Raw genomic sequence first — 13,922 nt, forward strand, 5'->3', positions numbered from 1 at the left:
TGATACGATGTCGGTGTCTTCACATACTAGTCACATATTTTACCTGTCTAAGATCTGAAGGTTCCAGCAGTCGTCTGATCTGTTATTTCACCAATTGTGTTTTGTTCCGGAATTTGCAATTTTGAGAGAAATCGCAAAACAGATGATGCTTGTACAGCTGTCAACACATTCGGTTTGTTAGATTCCCTGTTTATTTTTGTTATCTTGATTTGTCTCTTCTCAATCAATTAACGTGAATTATCATCGGTGAACTACTTAATATGGTTTCATTATTATTCGTGGAACCAATTTGTTCGTGTATTTCGTATACGTATGTATGCGAATCAAATACTAGTATCCACGTAAACGCAAGCTTTTCTCAATCCGAGAAAATTGGCAATTAAAATCAATCAGCAAATATCAAATATTTACAGTGTAAAGACAGTAGTCATAAACAGTCTGCGAAACAGCATGACCATACATGATGCCAAAATATGTATAAAAAAAGTATCAATAGGACACAGGACAAGTTGTTGTCATGGCTGTATAGCAATACATATTATCTCAGAAATACTAAAAGCTAAGGCAAATCTTATATAAATTTACGGAAGATTATCGAAGGAAATTCAATTTAGAATGCTTCGAAATCTAGCTTAAAATAAGGCACTATTGTGATAATGGGTCCTGATATCTAATGAACCATTGAAATAACATTCCTTTTCATTCAATTAAAATGCATGATATTTAGAAACTGGAGGCTCTCAAGAGCCTGTATCGCTCACCTGACTCTAATTGGATTTTTGAAATCATATCAAAAAGATAAGGTTTTGCTACAAAGTACCAACACTTGGTAAGCATCTAATAAGGAACGTTCATTCTATGTTTGGTCTCATTCCATTCTGTGGTTCTCTAAAAAAAAGTCATTTGTATGCATTTCCCATAGGGTCCTTTGTTAAACTAAGTCCCCATCTGGCGGTCATCTTGGTTGATGGATCGGCTACAAAGTAACAACACTTGGTCAGCACCTCATCAGGAACATTCATGCCATGGTTGGTTTCATTCCATTCTGTGGTTCTCTAAAAAAGTCATTTAAATGCATTTCCCGTAGGGTCCTATGTTAAACTTAGTCCCCAGCTGGCGGTGATCTTGGACTTTGGATCGGCAACAAAGTAACAACACTTGGTTAGCATTTCATTATGACTTTCATGCTATGTTTGGTTTCATTCCATTCAGTGGTTCTCTAAAAGAGGACATTTGTATGTATTTTCCATAGGGTCCTATGTTAAAACCAGACCCCCGCTGGTGGCCATCTTCGATGGTGGATCGGCGACAAAGTAACAACACTTGGTCAGCATCCCATAAGGATCATTCATGCTATTTTTGACTTCATTCCATTCAGTGGTTCTCTAAAAGAAGTCATGTGTATGCATGTTCCATAGGGTTCTATGTTAAACTAAGTCCCCCGCTGGCGGTCATCTTGGTTGATGGATCGGCTACAAAGTAGCAGCACTTGGTCAACACCTCATTAGGAACATTCATGCCACGTTTGGTTTCATTCAATTTAGTGGTTCTCTAAAAGAAGTCATTTGTATGCATTTCTCATAGTCCTTCGGGCCAAATGAGCTAAAAATGAAAAGATGCATAAAATTCTGAAGTAAAATTGTCTTTGATTTTTATTAAAAAAAATATTTCTATAAAATCAGAACACATCTGTGGTGGTGTCTAACGTTACACTGGAGTCATCTTGGAACCATATTCAGGTTAATTAAATGTCTCATTGTTGGTCTTCCATGTGGACAATTCTGTAAATAAAATATTTTTTAACAGCCTTGAATTTTGAAGTTACAATTTAGTTTAAATGCATATCAGTATCCAGTATTTATCTTAATATCTTCTATAAATCACCTAAAATTCGTTACATTTCTAACAAGAGTGCACACGCTGAAATGTCTCGCCTTCTTTACTAATCATTGATATTATGTTGATAGTCCTAAATAGAAAGCTTTATTACAACTGTCTCTTAAACTTAACATTAACCAAGAAAACTTAACATTGACCAATGAATCATGAAAATGAGGTCAAAGTCAGATTAACTATGCCAGGCAGGCATTTACAGCTAACAATTCTTCCATACAACAAATATAGTTGTCCTATTTCTTATAGTTTTAGAAAAACAGACCAAAACACAAAACTCAACACTGAGCAATGAACCGTGAAAATGAGGTCAAGGTCGAATAAAACCTGCTCTGCTGACATATAGATCATAAAATATTTCCTTACACCTAATATAGTTGACCTATTACATATAGTATTAGAAATTAAGACAGAAACTTCAAAACTTTGACCACTGAACCATGAAAATGAGGTCAAGGTCGAATGACACCTGCCAGTTAGAAATGTACTCCTTACAATCATTTCATACACCAAAAATAGTAGACCTATTGTATATAGTATAAGAAAAACAGACCAAAACACAAAAACTTAACTATTACCACTGAAAATGAGGTCAAGGTCAGATGACACCTTTCAGTTGGACGTGTACACCTAACAGTCTTCCCATACACCGAATATACTAGACCTATTGCTTATAGTATCTGAGATATGGACCTGACCATCAAAAGTTAACCTTATTCACTGATCCATGCAATGAGGTCGAGGTCAATTGAAAACTGTATGACGGGCATGAGGTGCTTGCAAGGTATACATATAGTCACATACCATATATAGTTATCCTATTACTTATAATAAGAGAGAAGTTAACATTACAAAAAAATTTAACTTTTTTTTTAAGTAGTCACTAGACCATGAAAATGAGGTCAAGGACATTTGACATGTGACGGACGGAAACTTCCTAACATGAGACATTCATTTACAAAGTATGAAGCATCCAGGTCTTCCATGTTTGAAAATATAAAGCTTTTAAGAAGTTAACTAATGCCGCGGCGGCTGTAGCCACCGCCTTCAGATCACTATCCCTATGTCAAGCGTTCTAGGACAAAAAGCAAAGGCTCGACAAAAATGAAAAACACATGTTTACAGTTACTAAAACTTCAATGTGAATCCAGACTTTTGCTTATCCTTAACACTAGAAGTTGCACTAGAGCAATCTTAACCATACTCTACTGTACTGATTTGTATTTGACCCTAAACTTTGTCATTGAAATAAAAGTTTGAACAAGTCCTCGACCAGTCTGAAACGGTCTTAAACTATTCGTGACAAATAATCGACCAGACCTTGACTAATTTTTGTCAGTCTGAACAATACTCAACCAATTTCTACCATCTTTAATCTAATAATTGCTCCATTTGTGTTTTTTTTAAATTTAACTGTTAATATAAGTAAACTATTTTTTTAACTGACGGGTCAACAGTCAAAAAATTTTAAGTTTTATTCAAAGGATTTTACATTCTTACAAATCTATCGTGCAATAATGTGCAATAAATATTTCTTTTAAAAAATTTGGAAATTTTTTTTTAAAATCCCCCCTAACTTTCTGAACCCGTCTTGGAGTAATTACCCCCCCCCCCCACACACACACACACACTTGGTTCCAGCCTTTCCTTTGTAGTATGGAACCTCGTACAATTTCAGAGAGATCCATACACTAAAACACAAGTTATTGTAAGGAAACTAGAAAAATGCTTGTTTTTGGCCCTTTTTTGGCCCCTACTTCCTGCTAGACTGGAAAAATAATCCCCAAACTCAAACCCAGCCTTCCATTTGTGATATAGAACTATATGGTACAATGCCAGAGAGATCCATAATCTTTTTGAAATGACAAACAGGAACGAATACGGTTTAGGAGTTGGTTTCTCAATCTTTTACAAGTTCTCAAAACACACATAAGAGGATGTGAGTGACCCTAGGGACTATCCCTATTTTTCATTTGATTTTTTATATTGTCCCATACATGAATATATATGGTTTAGGGGTGGGGGACCCCAGTGACTTCCCCTATATTTCATTTGATTTGGTATATTGTCCAATATATGAATATATATGGTTGAGGGGTGGGGATCTCATATGTTTCCAAGTTATCAAACATGATTGGGTAGGGTGACCCTTAGGACTCTCCCTATATTTCATTTGATTTGTTCTTTTGTCCCATTCATGAAAATATATGGTTTAATTTAAGGTTAGGATCTCGACTGTTTCGAAGTTGCCAAACAACAGGAGGGGTTGGGTGACCGCAGGGACTTCCCCTATATTTCATTTGATTTGTTATTTAGTCCCATACATGAGTATATATGGTAACGTGGTGAGGATCTCGACTGTTTTCAAGTTCTCAAACATGAGGGTGCAGTGACCCTAGGGACGCCCGCTATAATTCATTTGATTTGTTATATTTTTAAATACATGAATATATATGATTTATGGAGGGGGTCTCAACCGTTTCCATGAGATCAAACAGGAAGGGGTAGCGTGGCCCCACGAACTCCACCTATATTTCGTATGATTTGTTATATTGTCCCATACATGAATACATATGGTTTAGGGGTGGGGATCTCGACCGTTTCCAAGTTCTCAAACAGGAGGGGTGGGATGACCCACAGGGACTCCCCCTATATTTCATTTGATTTATTATATTGTCCAATACATGAATATATATGGTTTAGGAGTGGGGATCTCGACTGTTTCAAAGTTCCCAAACAGGAGTGGTGGATCTCATCCGTTTCAAAGTTATCAAACAGGAGGGGGTAGAGTGCCCCAAAGGACTTCACATACATATAGTTTGCTTACATTCAGGTATCATATAATCTAGTTGCACTATATGTGTAAAATAAGAAACTTCCAGCTATTTTAACTGACCCATCAAAATTGAGAAAAAAATACCTATTTAGTAATATATTTACACTTTAAAAGCATCTAACTTGCTTTACCAACATTTATTACTGATAAAGAAAATTTATACTGTCACCAGGACCATATATATTGTTAGATATACTGTTCCCAGCTGACACAAAGACTCATATTGTTTTGGATTTTGACATTAAAATTTGTCAAAAAGTAATTTTGAGTTTCCTATGGATACCTATGGATCTTCAGAACGCTGGCACTGTTGCAACATTATATTCCGTTCTACTTCATCACCATTGTATTTAATTGTACTTTTCTCACATTTTCAGTACAAAATATTTTCTGTTTTTTTTCATTATTTTACATATATCTTTTGGTTTTCAATTCTAGTGTTTATATTTATTTACCATGCAAAGATGTATTTTGTCATCTGTCTGATTTTTTTAAAAGTTCAAAGATCGCCAAAATCCGGAATTACCCATATCCGCTTCCGGAATCGGATCCGATATTAGAATTTTCTTCTTATGTCAGATATTGATAGGGCCTAGATATTTTTACCTTTTATCGCGTAAATTATTTTATCAGTCCTTAAATATTTTAGATTTTATCCGTGTACAGTGAATTTAAAATTTTTAAGTTGTTTGTGGAAAATATTTAGTGTATAAATTTTAATTAACTCCCGTCTGGATGATATCCGTTCTCAGGAGGTGTTCCATAATTTGAAGGATTTACGTATAGAAGAAGAAGAAGAAGAAGAAGAAGAAGAAGAAGAAGAAGTCAGCCATTTTGTTTTCAATGTTGTTTTTGTCAGATACGATTTCACTCGAATTTACACACTATTTGTCGGCGATTTTCTGTATAAAGCTAGCGGTTGAACAAAATGAACATCGCTGTCATGAATAATAATGCTAAAAACAATTTTTGAGATCGTTTATTAGGAGACTTTGGTAAAAAGGTTTGCAAAGTTATGTTTTTATTTCCTCTGAAGTCGTGCATGTCGAACGTAGCAAGTATCCAAGTCGAAAGTCCGACTGCAAAAGTGGAAGTTTGCAGACCTCGAACAACCGCTAATTGAACCCCTGCCTCCAAATTGAAAAGATACAAAAATTCGTCTTATAATTTAAAATTGCCGCCAACAGCATGAACAGTGGAACTTATTTTAAGACTACTGACGTAGTCGACTACGTATTGACGACAAACAATATTCCTACGACTTTTGCCATTTGAGAAATCTAAACTACTTGTCTTTAGAAATTTTCGGCGATTAAACATTTCATACATTTGTTCTTTGACAGCTTAGCCAAAATCTCAGGGGATAATAAACTACATAAAGATTCCTAATGTGCCCTACTTCCTATGTGCAACTTCAAAACTTTTGGATAAATCGACGATCATTTAAGGTTTTTCTGATCATATTTTTTGTAATCAAGAATTAAAAGTATGAAAAAACTGTCCAATTAGTTATGAATAACATAATATCCAGCTAGATAATAACAATGGCACATATTTCAGCATTTATTGGGTAGAACACAAATCTAGGGTGCTCGCATAAGGCAGCTTAACTGCCTAAAAATGAATCCAAACCGTCTCTTTGAGGTATTTAAAAACATTTTGGTACGATTACAGAGCAATTGCAAAACTAATACACAAGTTATTATCCTCAAGTAGAAAAATGCTTGTTTTGGGCCTCTTTTGAGTCCCTAATTCCTGAAAGGTTGGAACCATGATCCCCAAAATCAATCCCAACCTTCATTTTGTGGTACTGAACCTTATTACTCCATTTCAATGAGATTCATTCACAAGAACTAAAGTTATTGTCCGGAAATCAGTTGTGTCTTCGGACGAAAACAACGACGACACAGACAGCATCATAAAATGTTTGCGGTCATATAAAAACAACATAGGTTTCATGGTAACATACAATGTTTTTTTTTTATAATTATTATTTTAACAGCCAACAAAATCCCTGAAATAGTTAAATTATATCTGATATATATATTTCTATTCTTCTTATTATTTAGTATCTGTATAAATATGTACATATCTTTAAAGGATAACAAATTAAAATAATGCAATGGGAACATGATCATGTATACAAAAACATCATTCAACAGGTTTAACTGAAAACAAAATTTATTACATGCTATTATTTTTTTTATTCCTTTGATTGTCTTGATTTTATTTTTGTTTTAGAGGATTTCTATCAATATTCAAACCTTGGTTCACCATATGTAATAAAATAGATCTTATAAATTTAATATATATATATATTATATAAGAGGGTTTGGCTAGGGGTTTACAGAATAAAGAATAATGGACAAAAAAATTAATAGTGAGTATTGAGGCTCAAAATGTCCTGTACCAAGTCAGGAAAATTGCCATAGTTTGTTTTTGTGTGTGTGACATTCTAGTGTTGTATTTCTGTTGTGTCGTAGTTCTCTTATATTTGATGTGTTTTCCTCAGTTTTAGGGGGTCATTATACCGCATGGTATTTTGAACCCCAGTGTCATATGGTATTTTTTAACCCCATAAAAAGTGAAACCGGGGTAAAAATACGATGCAGTAAAATTACTGCATGGTATTTTGACCTCGGGTTCACTGTTTAGGGGTTCAAATACCATACGACACCGGATTTGTTTTTTCTTTATTTCAATTTATGAATTTCGAACAGCAGTATACTACTGTTGCCTTTATTTAATATATGGAATAATGGTTTTTGGAAATAGAATACAGAATAGGAAATCAATTCAAAGAGCTGATAGCTCTGAGGTGGAAGAAGGTGAATAAAATGTAACCTGAATTACCACAAAAGCAGCCCCACTAACCCAGGCTGCTTTGTTCCATTATCATTATGATGTTTTTTTTTCTTCAAACAAGAAAAGGTCATAAGTACATGGATTTCCCATCCGTACAATCATTTTCTATGTTCAGTGGACTGTGAAAATTAGGTAAAATCTTTAAATTGGCAGTAAAATTAAGAAGATCATATCATAAGGAACACATGTGCACTAAGTTGCAAGTTGATTGGATTTCAACTTCATCAAAAACTACCTCGACCATAAACTTTATAACCAGAAGCAGGACGAACGGACAGACCAGAAAACATAATGCCCATAAATTGAGCATAAAAATAGTAAGGCTTGTTACATACCCGCCAACTTTTGAAAGTTCCCATAGGGGTTTTTAGTGCACAACAACAATTTTAAGGTTACAATTTTAAGCGGAGTATTTTGCACGATCTGGATTGTCTAGAAAAAGTGTCATATTTGTATGATGAACTTACATGTCTTTTTCTTAAGTCTGTTTGCATGATTCTAGTTATTAAATCGGTAGAAGAGATGAAGCTAGCAGATAGGTTGGGAACAACACTCCAAATAAGGGGTAACCTTATTGGAAGAACATTACAACCCACTGTAAAATCAAAGTGCTGGATAGCACCTCTGGAAAGTTTGCAACTGTAGCTGTGTATTATTCCAAAAAGGTTATAGACGTGTATTATTTCAAATATGTATTTCATCACAGCTTTGATGTTTTAAACTAATCCATTGTCTCGTCAGTAATTATCAAAAATCACTTTTTTTATGTTTATCATAAAAAGTTTTGATATTTTCTTATGATTGCAACCTTAAACTGTAGATCTAAAATAATGAAATATACATGCAGAAAGCTCTGTGTTAATTTTTTTAAGTACCCATGCCATGTCAACTTCAAGGGCCTGTGAATTAGTATTTTTCTATTGGTTTAGGGCCTTCATATTTGTTTTTAGTAAATTAACACGCAAGTTTTTTTTGTTTGAATTGTTCCACATGTTTCATATCGGGGCCTTTTAAAGCTTTCTACATGTATATGGTACAAACATTTCTCATTATTGACAACCTTTCATTATGGACTATAGTTATGAATACATTTTCATTCTTTGAACTCTTTTGGATAGCATTGGTTCTTTGCAAACAATACTGCATCCTTACTTATAAATAAGACAGTTACAGTAACTTAAAGCAATACAACTGTAAAGAAAGTGAATTTATATTAAAGGCTTTTATAAAAAAAAAAAATAGGGAACATGTCCATGGGTCTCAAATGATGCCCTCGCTAGCATTAACGTTATAAACTCAAGAACTGTAAATGTGACACTACCAAAATTTAATTTTACTTGATATGAGTAATGGGTTAATAAACATTGTGTATTCATTCTAATTATAAGTGTAGTATTGCGCAATAGAATTGTAAGATCTTGACATTTGTTTTGTGTCAGAAAACAATATGTTATGTCAACAATTTGATCGCAATCCAAAGTCAGAGCTGTATCAAGCTTGAATATTGTGGCCATACTTGTCCCAAATGTTCAGGGTTTCGACTTCTGTGGTCGTATAAAGCTTTGCCCTGCAGAGCATCTGGTTTCATTTGTAACACGGCACAACCCTAGAGCAGTAAAAATAAATCCACCCAAATTCAAACTTGATCAGTGTTTGTGGTAATGAGAATTGTATATAAGTTTCATAACATTTGGTTAAGACAAACTATACTTAGAGAACAGAAACCTAAATTTACAGCAACTTTTCTCTTTGGTAAAGTAGCATTAAACGCTAAAATGGTAAAAGTTACGCAACTAAAATTCAAACTTGACTTGTGAATTGTGGTTATAAGCATTGCGTATCAGTTTCATACAATTTGGTTCAGGCAAACTAAAGTAAGAGAACAGAAACGAATTTTGGGATACATACGGAGGTACTTATAAGTAAGGGAAGAATGTACATACTTACAGAAGAACAAGGATAAAACTCAATACGGTGGGAGCATAACAACAGCAGTATGACCACAGGAATAAAAAGTTTATATACGCTAGATTCATAATTTTTGTTGTTGTAAGCCATTCGTTTGATATATTATGGTAATCATTGCCTCTGTGTTTGGATGACAAAGCAATAACATTTCTATTTAAATAGGGCATACTATGCACGTGTTTGTCTGTAATCTATATAAATTTTGAGGTGAAAATGCAGCCATTTTAGCCAAAGGGTACACATCATCATAATTTCATGAAACTTAATCATTTCTACAGCACTTTTCTTCATATCCTGAGCTATGTTATTCTAAGAAGTAGATGCTGACTCGGTTGTTTTTAATATGGATGCTATATGATACGAATTTGCGAGAATACACCAGAGGTGGTATGATGTAAATTATTGGAAGAAGACTGAAGAAGAATTGACGTTGGGTCAATGTTTTTCTGCTGTCAGTTTGATCCACTTGAGCATGCTGAACGAGCGAAGGCTCTTATATCCACATTGGAATGTATTTAAATAACGGAATTAAAAGTTTTCAAATGATTTTTGCCGGCATCAAAACCTTTCGATCGAAGTTTAGACAAACACAATGTATTTTAAAACTATTTTTTTTTATGAAAGCCCGTACCGTATTTACCTGTACTCGTCTATTACTGAGACATTAGACATATAATTATCGAGTATTTTATATTCTATCACCTGTGTTTTGTTATAACAAACCATTATCACTTGTCAATTATCCGACGGCTTGGTCACTTCATTCCCGATTTTTTCGATACTCTCGGGCTTTTACCACGTTTACGTACGTACATAGTAAACAGGTAAAAGTAGAGCGAAAAATGTTCATTCATGAAATTTTCATGAATGAAACTGACGCAATCTGGCGTAGATTTCTTGTGATTTTCTCTTCAGCGTATGGCAGATCCGCGAAGTAGTGTTTGAGATACTCATTTTCAAAATGAAGTTAAATTCATCTGAATCGTCGGTGAACATTCAATTCTTTTTTATTAAAGCTGTAATCTTTTCAGTCAAATGAAAAGTTACTCAAAATTTTAAAAGAACCTTCCAAGAATCAGAAATCAAACACTAGTACTAGTACTAAATTATCTCGGATCAGAATAAATGGCGATAATCTGTCACCATAAGTTTGAGGCCGATGGCTATGGAAAGTAGCAATAGCAAGCTATAGCAAACTTTCCAAAAATGAGCACATTTTTATTCATATTACTTGATGAAACTTTCCCCCAAGAACTATGCATATATTAAGTACTAAATGGTCAAAATATGTCAAAAGAATTTTCTGTTGTTTCTAAACTTATATCTTCTTTATTAATTTGACCCCTCATTTAGAAAAGTTGTTGCAATTATAAGAATTTTCCGACATTTGAGTTTAATAAAAATCTTTAAAATGTTCTTTCTTTTCTTTTCAACAGTAAAATGAAATGTTATTTCTTTATTTTCAACAGTAAAATGACCCCTTGTTTTAGGAACAGTCCCTTATTTAAGGGACACCACTCATACTTGGGGGAAAAAGGGGGGGGGGGGGGGTCCCAACCTGAATACAAAAATAAAATATGTTACAACCAGTGTCAATAAATTAGTGAAAAAAAATACTTTTTTCTATTTTTATCATGTTTATGGTAGTACAGTAGACTCCGGACAATCGGATACCCAAAATGTCAGCTAAAAATATCCGATTATACGATATATTCAATTAGACGATGAATGTATATTAAATGAATATTCTACAATAATAAGTATATCTATTGCTTAATATGTGAAAGGGCTGGAGGATTGATGGAGTGATTTTTATCAGTTACATCACCACGATGTTTGCGAGAAAAATTATTAGCTGATTATGTAGCTAATGATTAAATTTGTTTCCACTTGCAGTTTTTAAATCCTATATTTATTAAAATCAATCAAATGTCCTGAAATATTTATGTAAATTATTATCTTCCATCCATAGTTTGTCTTTACTTGTTTAGTAAACAAATTATTTACATTTTTACACAGGTAAACTAATTTGGCTATAAATAGATCAAAGCATGTCTGAGTAGAATCTCTAATCTAAAATCGTAATTGTTATAATTTATTTCTTTAAATAATAAAATTTAAAGAGGTAGGGCCAATATGCCGACGATTTTTTTCACAGAAGGGCCAATTTCAAAAAGTGCCAACAGAGTAAAATTTCCTATAAAAACCAAAAAAAAATGCTTTTTGATCAATATCTCGATTTACATATAGTATGATATGTGTGATCAATAGTTAATTTAACCCTAAAAAAGGATGAAAGTCCAATATCCGGATTTTCGGGTGTTTTTATGTGGAAAAAACAGGGAATCCCCCAAGAAGGACATTTCAAACCAAAGAAAAGTTATGCTTTTTATGACTGTTGTTATTCATACTACTTTTTACTTCAAAAATGAAATTGGTTTAGTGTGTCCTTATTACATAAAAAACAACTTTTTAAAGAAAAAATTGTAACATCGATAAATTGTACCAATATAGTTTCTAAATAAGAGTCATAATGATAAGAATCGCCGTAGCTCCACCAGTAGAGCACAGAACTACTCATAAATGACGGTTTTGAAGAAAGGGTTCGAACCTCGCTTAGAACTTTTGCATTTTTTTGTGTTGTTATATTAAATTTTAAAGTTTCTATCATATTTTTTCGGTTGTTTGCTTGATTCATAGAGTCATTTTGGTTCATTTTGACTATTCAGTTAGTGTACTAGTAAATAATTTTACGTGTATCAAAGAAAAAACAATGTATCGCTTATTGTGTGCAATCCTATGACTGTCCATACTCTTGAATTACTTTCTATTCATGTGTTTACGTTATTACATATATCCAAGGGACAACTGCCGTCAAACTGATGTAGGTGCCTGTACATAACCAATAACACGAGAATTAATTCTATAGAAATTAAGCCTACATGTTGCGGGTGTAATATACACATAACTTAAAATAAGGCCATTGTATACAATTTTTATAACAACAAAACACATTTCGTCGAAACCTTTTTTGAACATGGTATTATATGTAACAAATGCAGTCAACAACAATTTTGGCGCCAAATCACAAACTGTAAAGATACTAGTACTGAAATTTTTACCACCGTCTATACACGGGTACATAACTCATCAGAAAAATAAAACAACATAACAGAACAAATCAATTACACTACAAATCGTGATTGTAGGTAAAACATCAAGAAGCTGTTGCATCTGTATCACAACGAAGGGCCGATTTGTTAAAATTACAGAAAAGGCAATACAACATGAAGTAGTAACACAGGGTGATCTATGACCAACTGATGTAAGATGTTCTGCGGTTAAAATACATACATGCACATGTATTTTCTTGTCTAATCTTATAGACGATAAAACCTTTAAAGACCAGGACAAATACTGTGTAACAGATATACATATTCAGAATGAGAAAATCACGATTTGAATTAGTTCGATATCATTTGGCTCCTTGAGAAGTTACATGGTATGGCACCTTGCATAAAGGATGTTAATAATAAAATAAAATCAATATTAAAAAATCAATAGTCATGGCCTTGTTTTTGTAGGAATACCTGTTCAAGGTATGAAAATAAATGATGTGACGTATTTTTATGTACTATAAATAGCATCTATCGGGCTATTTAAAACATTATTTACCTATCTTATCGAATGAAACAAATTGCCGACAAATTGTCCCTACCTCTTTATGAAAATAATCATGATTGATGAATAGTATTGCATAAAGTTTACGCTTTCAGAAACTATTTATGTTTAGGACATGGTTCTAGAGGCTTCTTCACATATTTGTAAACAAACCAATATGGCCGCTACACGTGATTACCTTTGCACATGTGAAAAAATAAATCTGACAAAAGTCAGATTTCTCTTGTCAAAAGGGATTTATATTTATATTGCAATAAATTATTCAGAAGGAGGTACATTCAGTTTCAATTATATTTCTTATTCTATGAGCATTTAGAGTTTAATCAAATTCTCCCAACAGTAACGTACTGCTCTTATCAACTGAGTCTTGAATAATTTTATAAATAGATTCAAACCATTTGAAGTAGAAAGGCATCTAATTCACATGACAAGGAAAACAATGAATAAAGACACCAATTTAATAAGAAATAGATCCTTTTTATTTATTAAAAACAAAATCTTCTTGTCTGCAAGATTGCAAATTCGTAACTTCAAGGGCGAACTTGTAAACGGGGCGAGTTGTCCCGATACCAAATTCACGCATGCGTACTACAAATATCTACAGTAAAAACATCCGGTTACAAGTAAACAAATAACGTTCATTGATTTCATGTGGATGAGATGAAATCTATTAATTTAC

The 13,922-nt window shown here is 33.3% G+C and overlaps 1 protein-coding gene across 2 annotated transcripts in view; it reads right to left on the bottom strand.

Moving 5' to 3' along the window:
* Positions 1-1,650: 1,650 nt before the first annotated feature.
* The window catches only part of LOC139487551 (mismatch repair endonuclease PMS2-like), a 61,164-nt gene continuing 48,892 nt past the window's right edge, over positions 1,651-13,922 (bottom strand). Inside the window, exon 26 of one of the 2 annotated variants that reach the window (XM_071272433.1) lies at positions 1,651-1,781. In XM_071272433.1, coding sequence (XP_071128534.1) covers positions 1,719-1,781 — 63 coding nt within the window. In that variant the 3' untranslated portion in view covers positions 1,651-1,718. The remainder of the gene's footprint in view (positions 1,782-13,922) is intronic. The other variant, XM_071272434.1, reaches the window with a different exon arrangement.

Source organism: Mytilus edulis, chromosome 9, assembly GCF_963676685.1.
Source record: "Mytilus edulis chromosome 9, xbMytEdul2.2, whole genome shotgun sequence".
Classification (NCBI taxonomy): domain Eukaryota; kingdom Metazoa; phylum Mollusca; class Bivalvia; order Mytilida; family Mytilidae; genus Mytilus; species Mytilus edulis.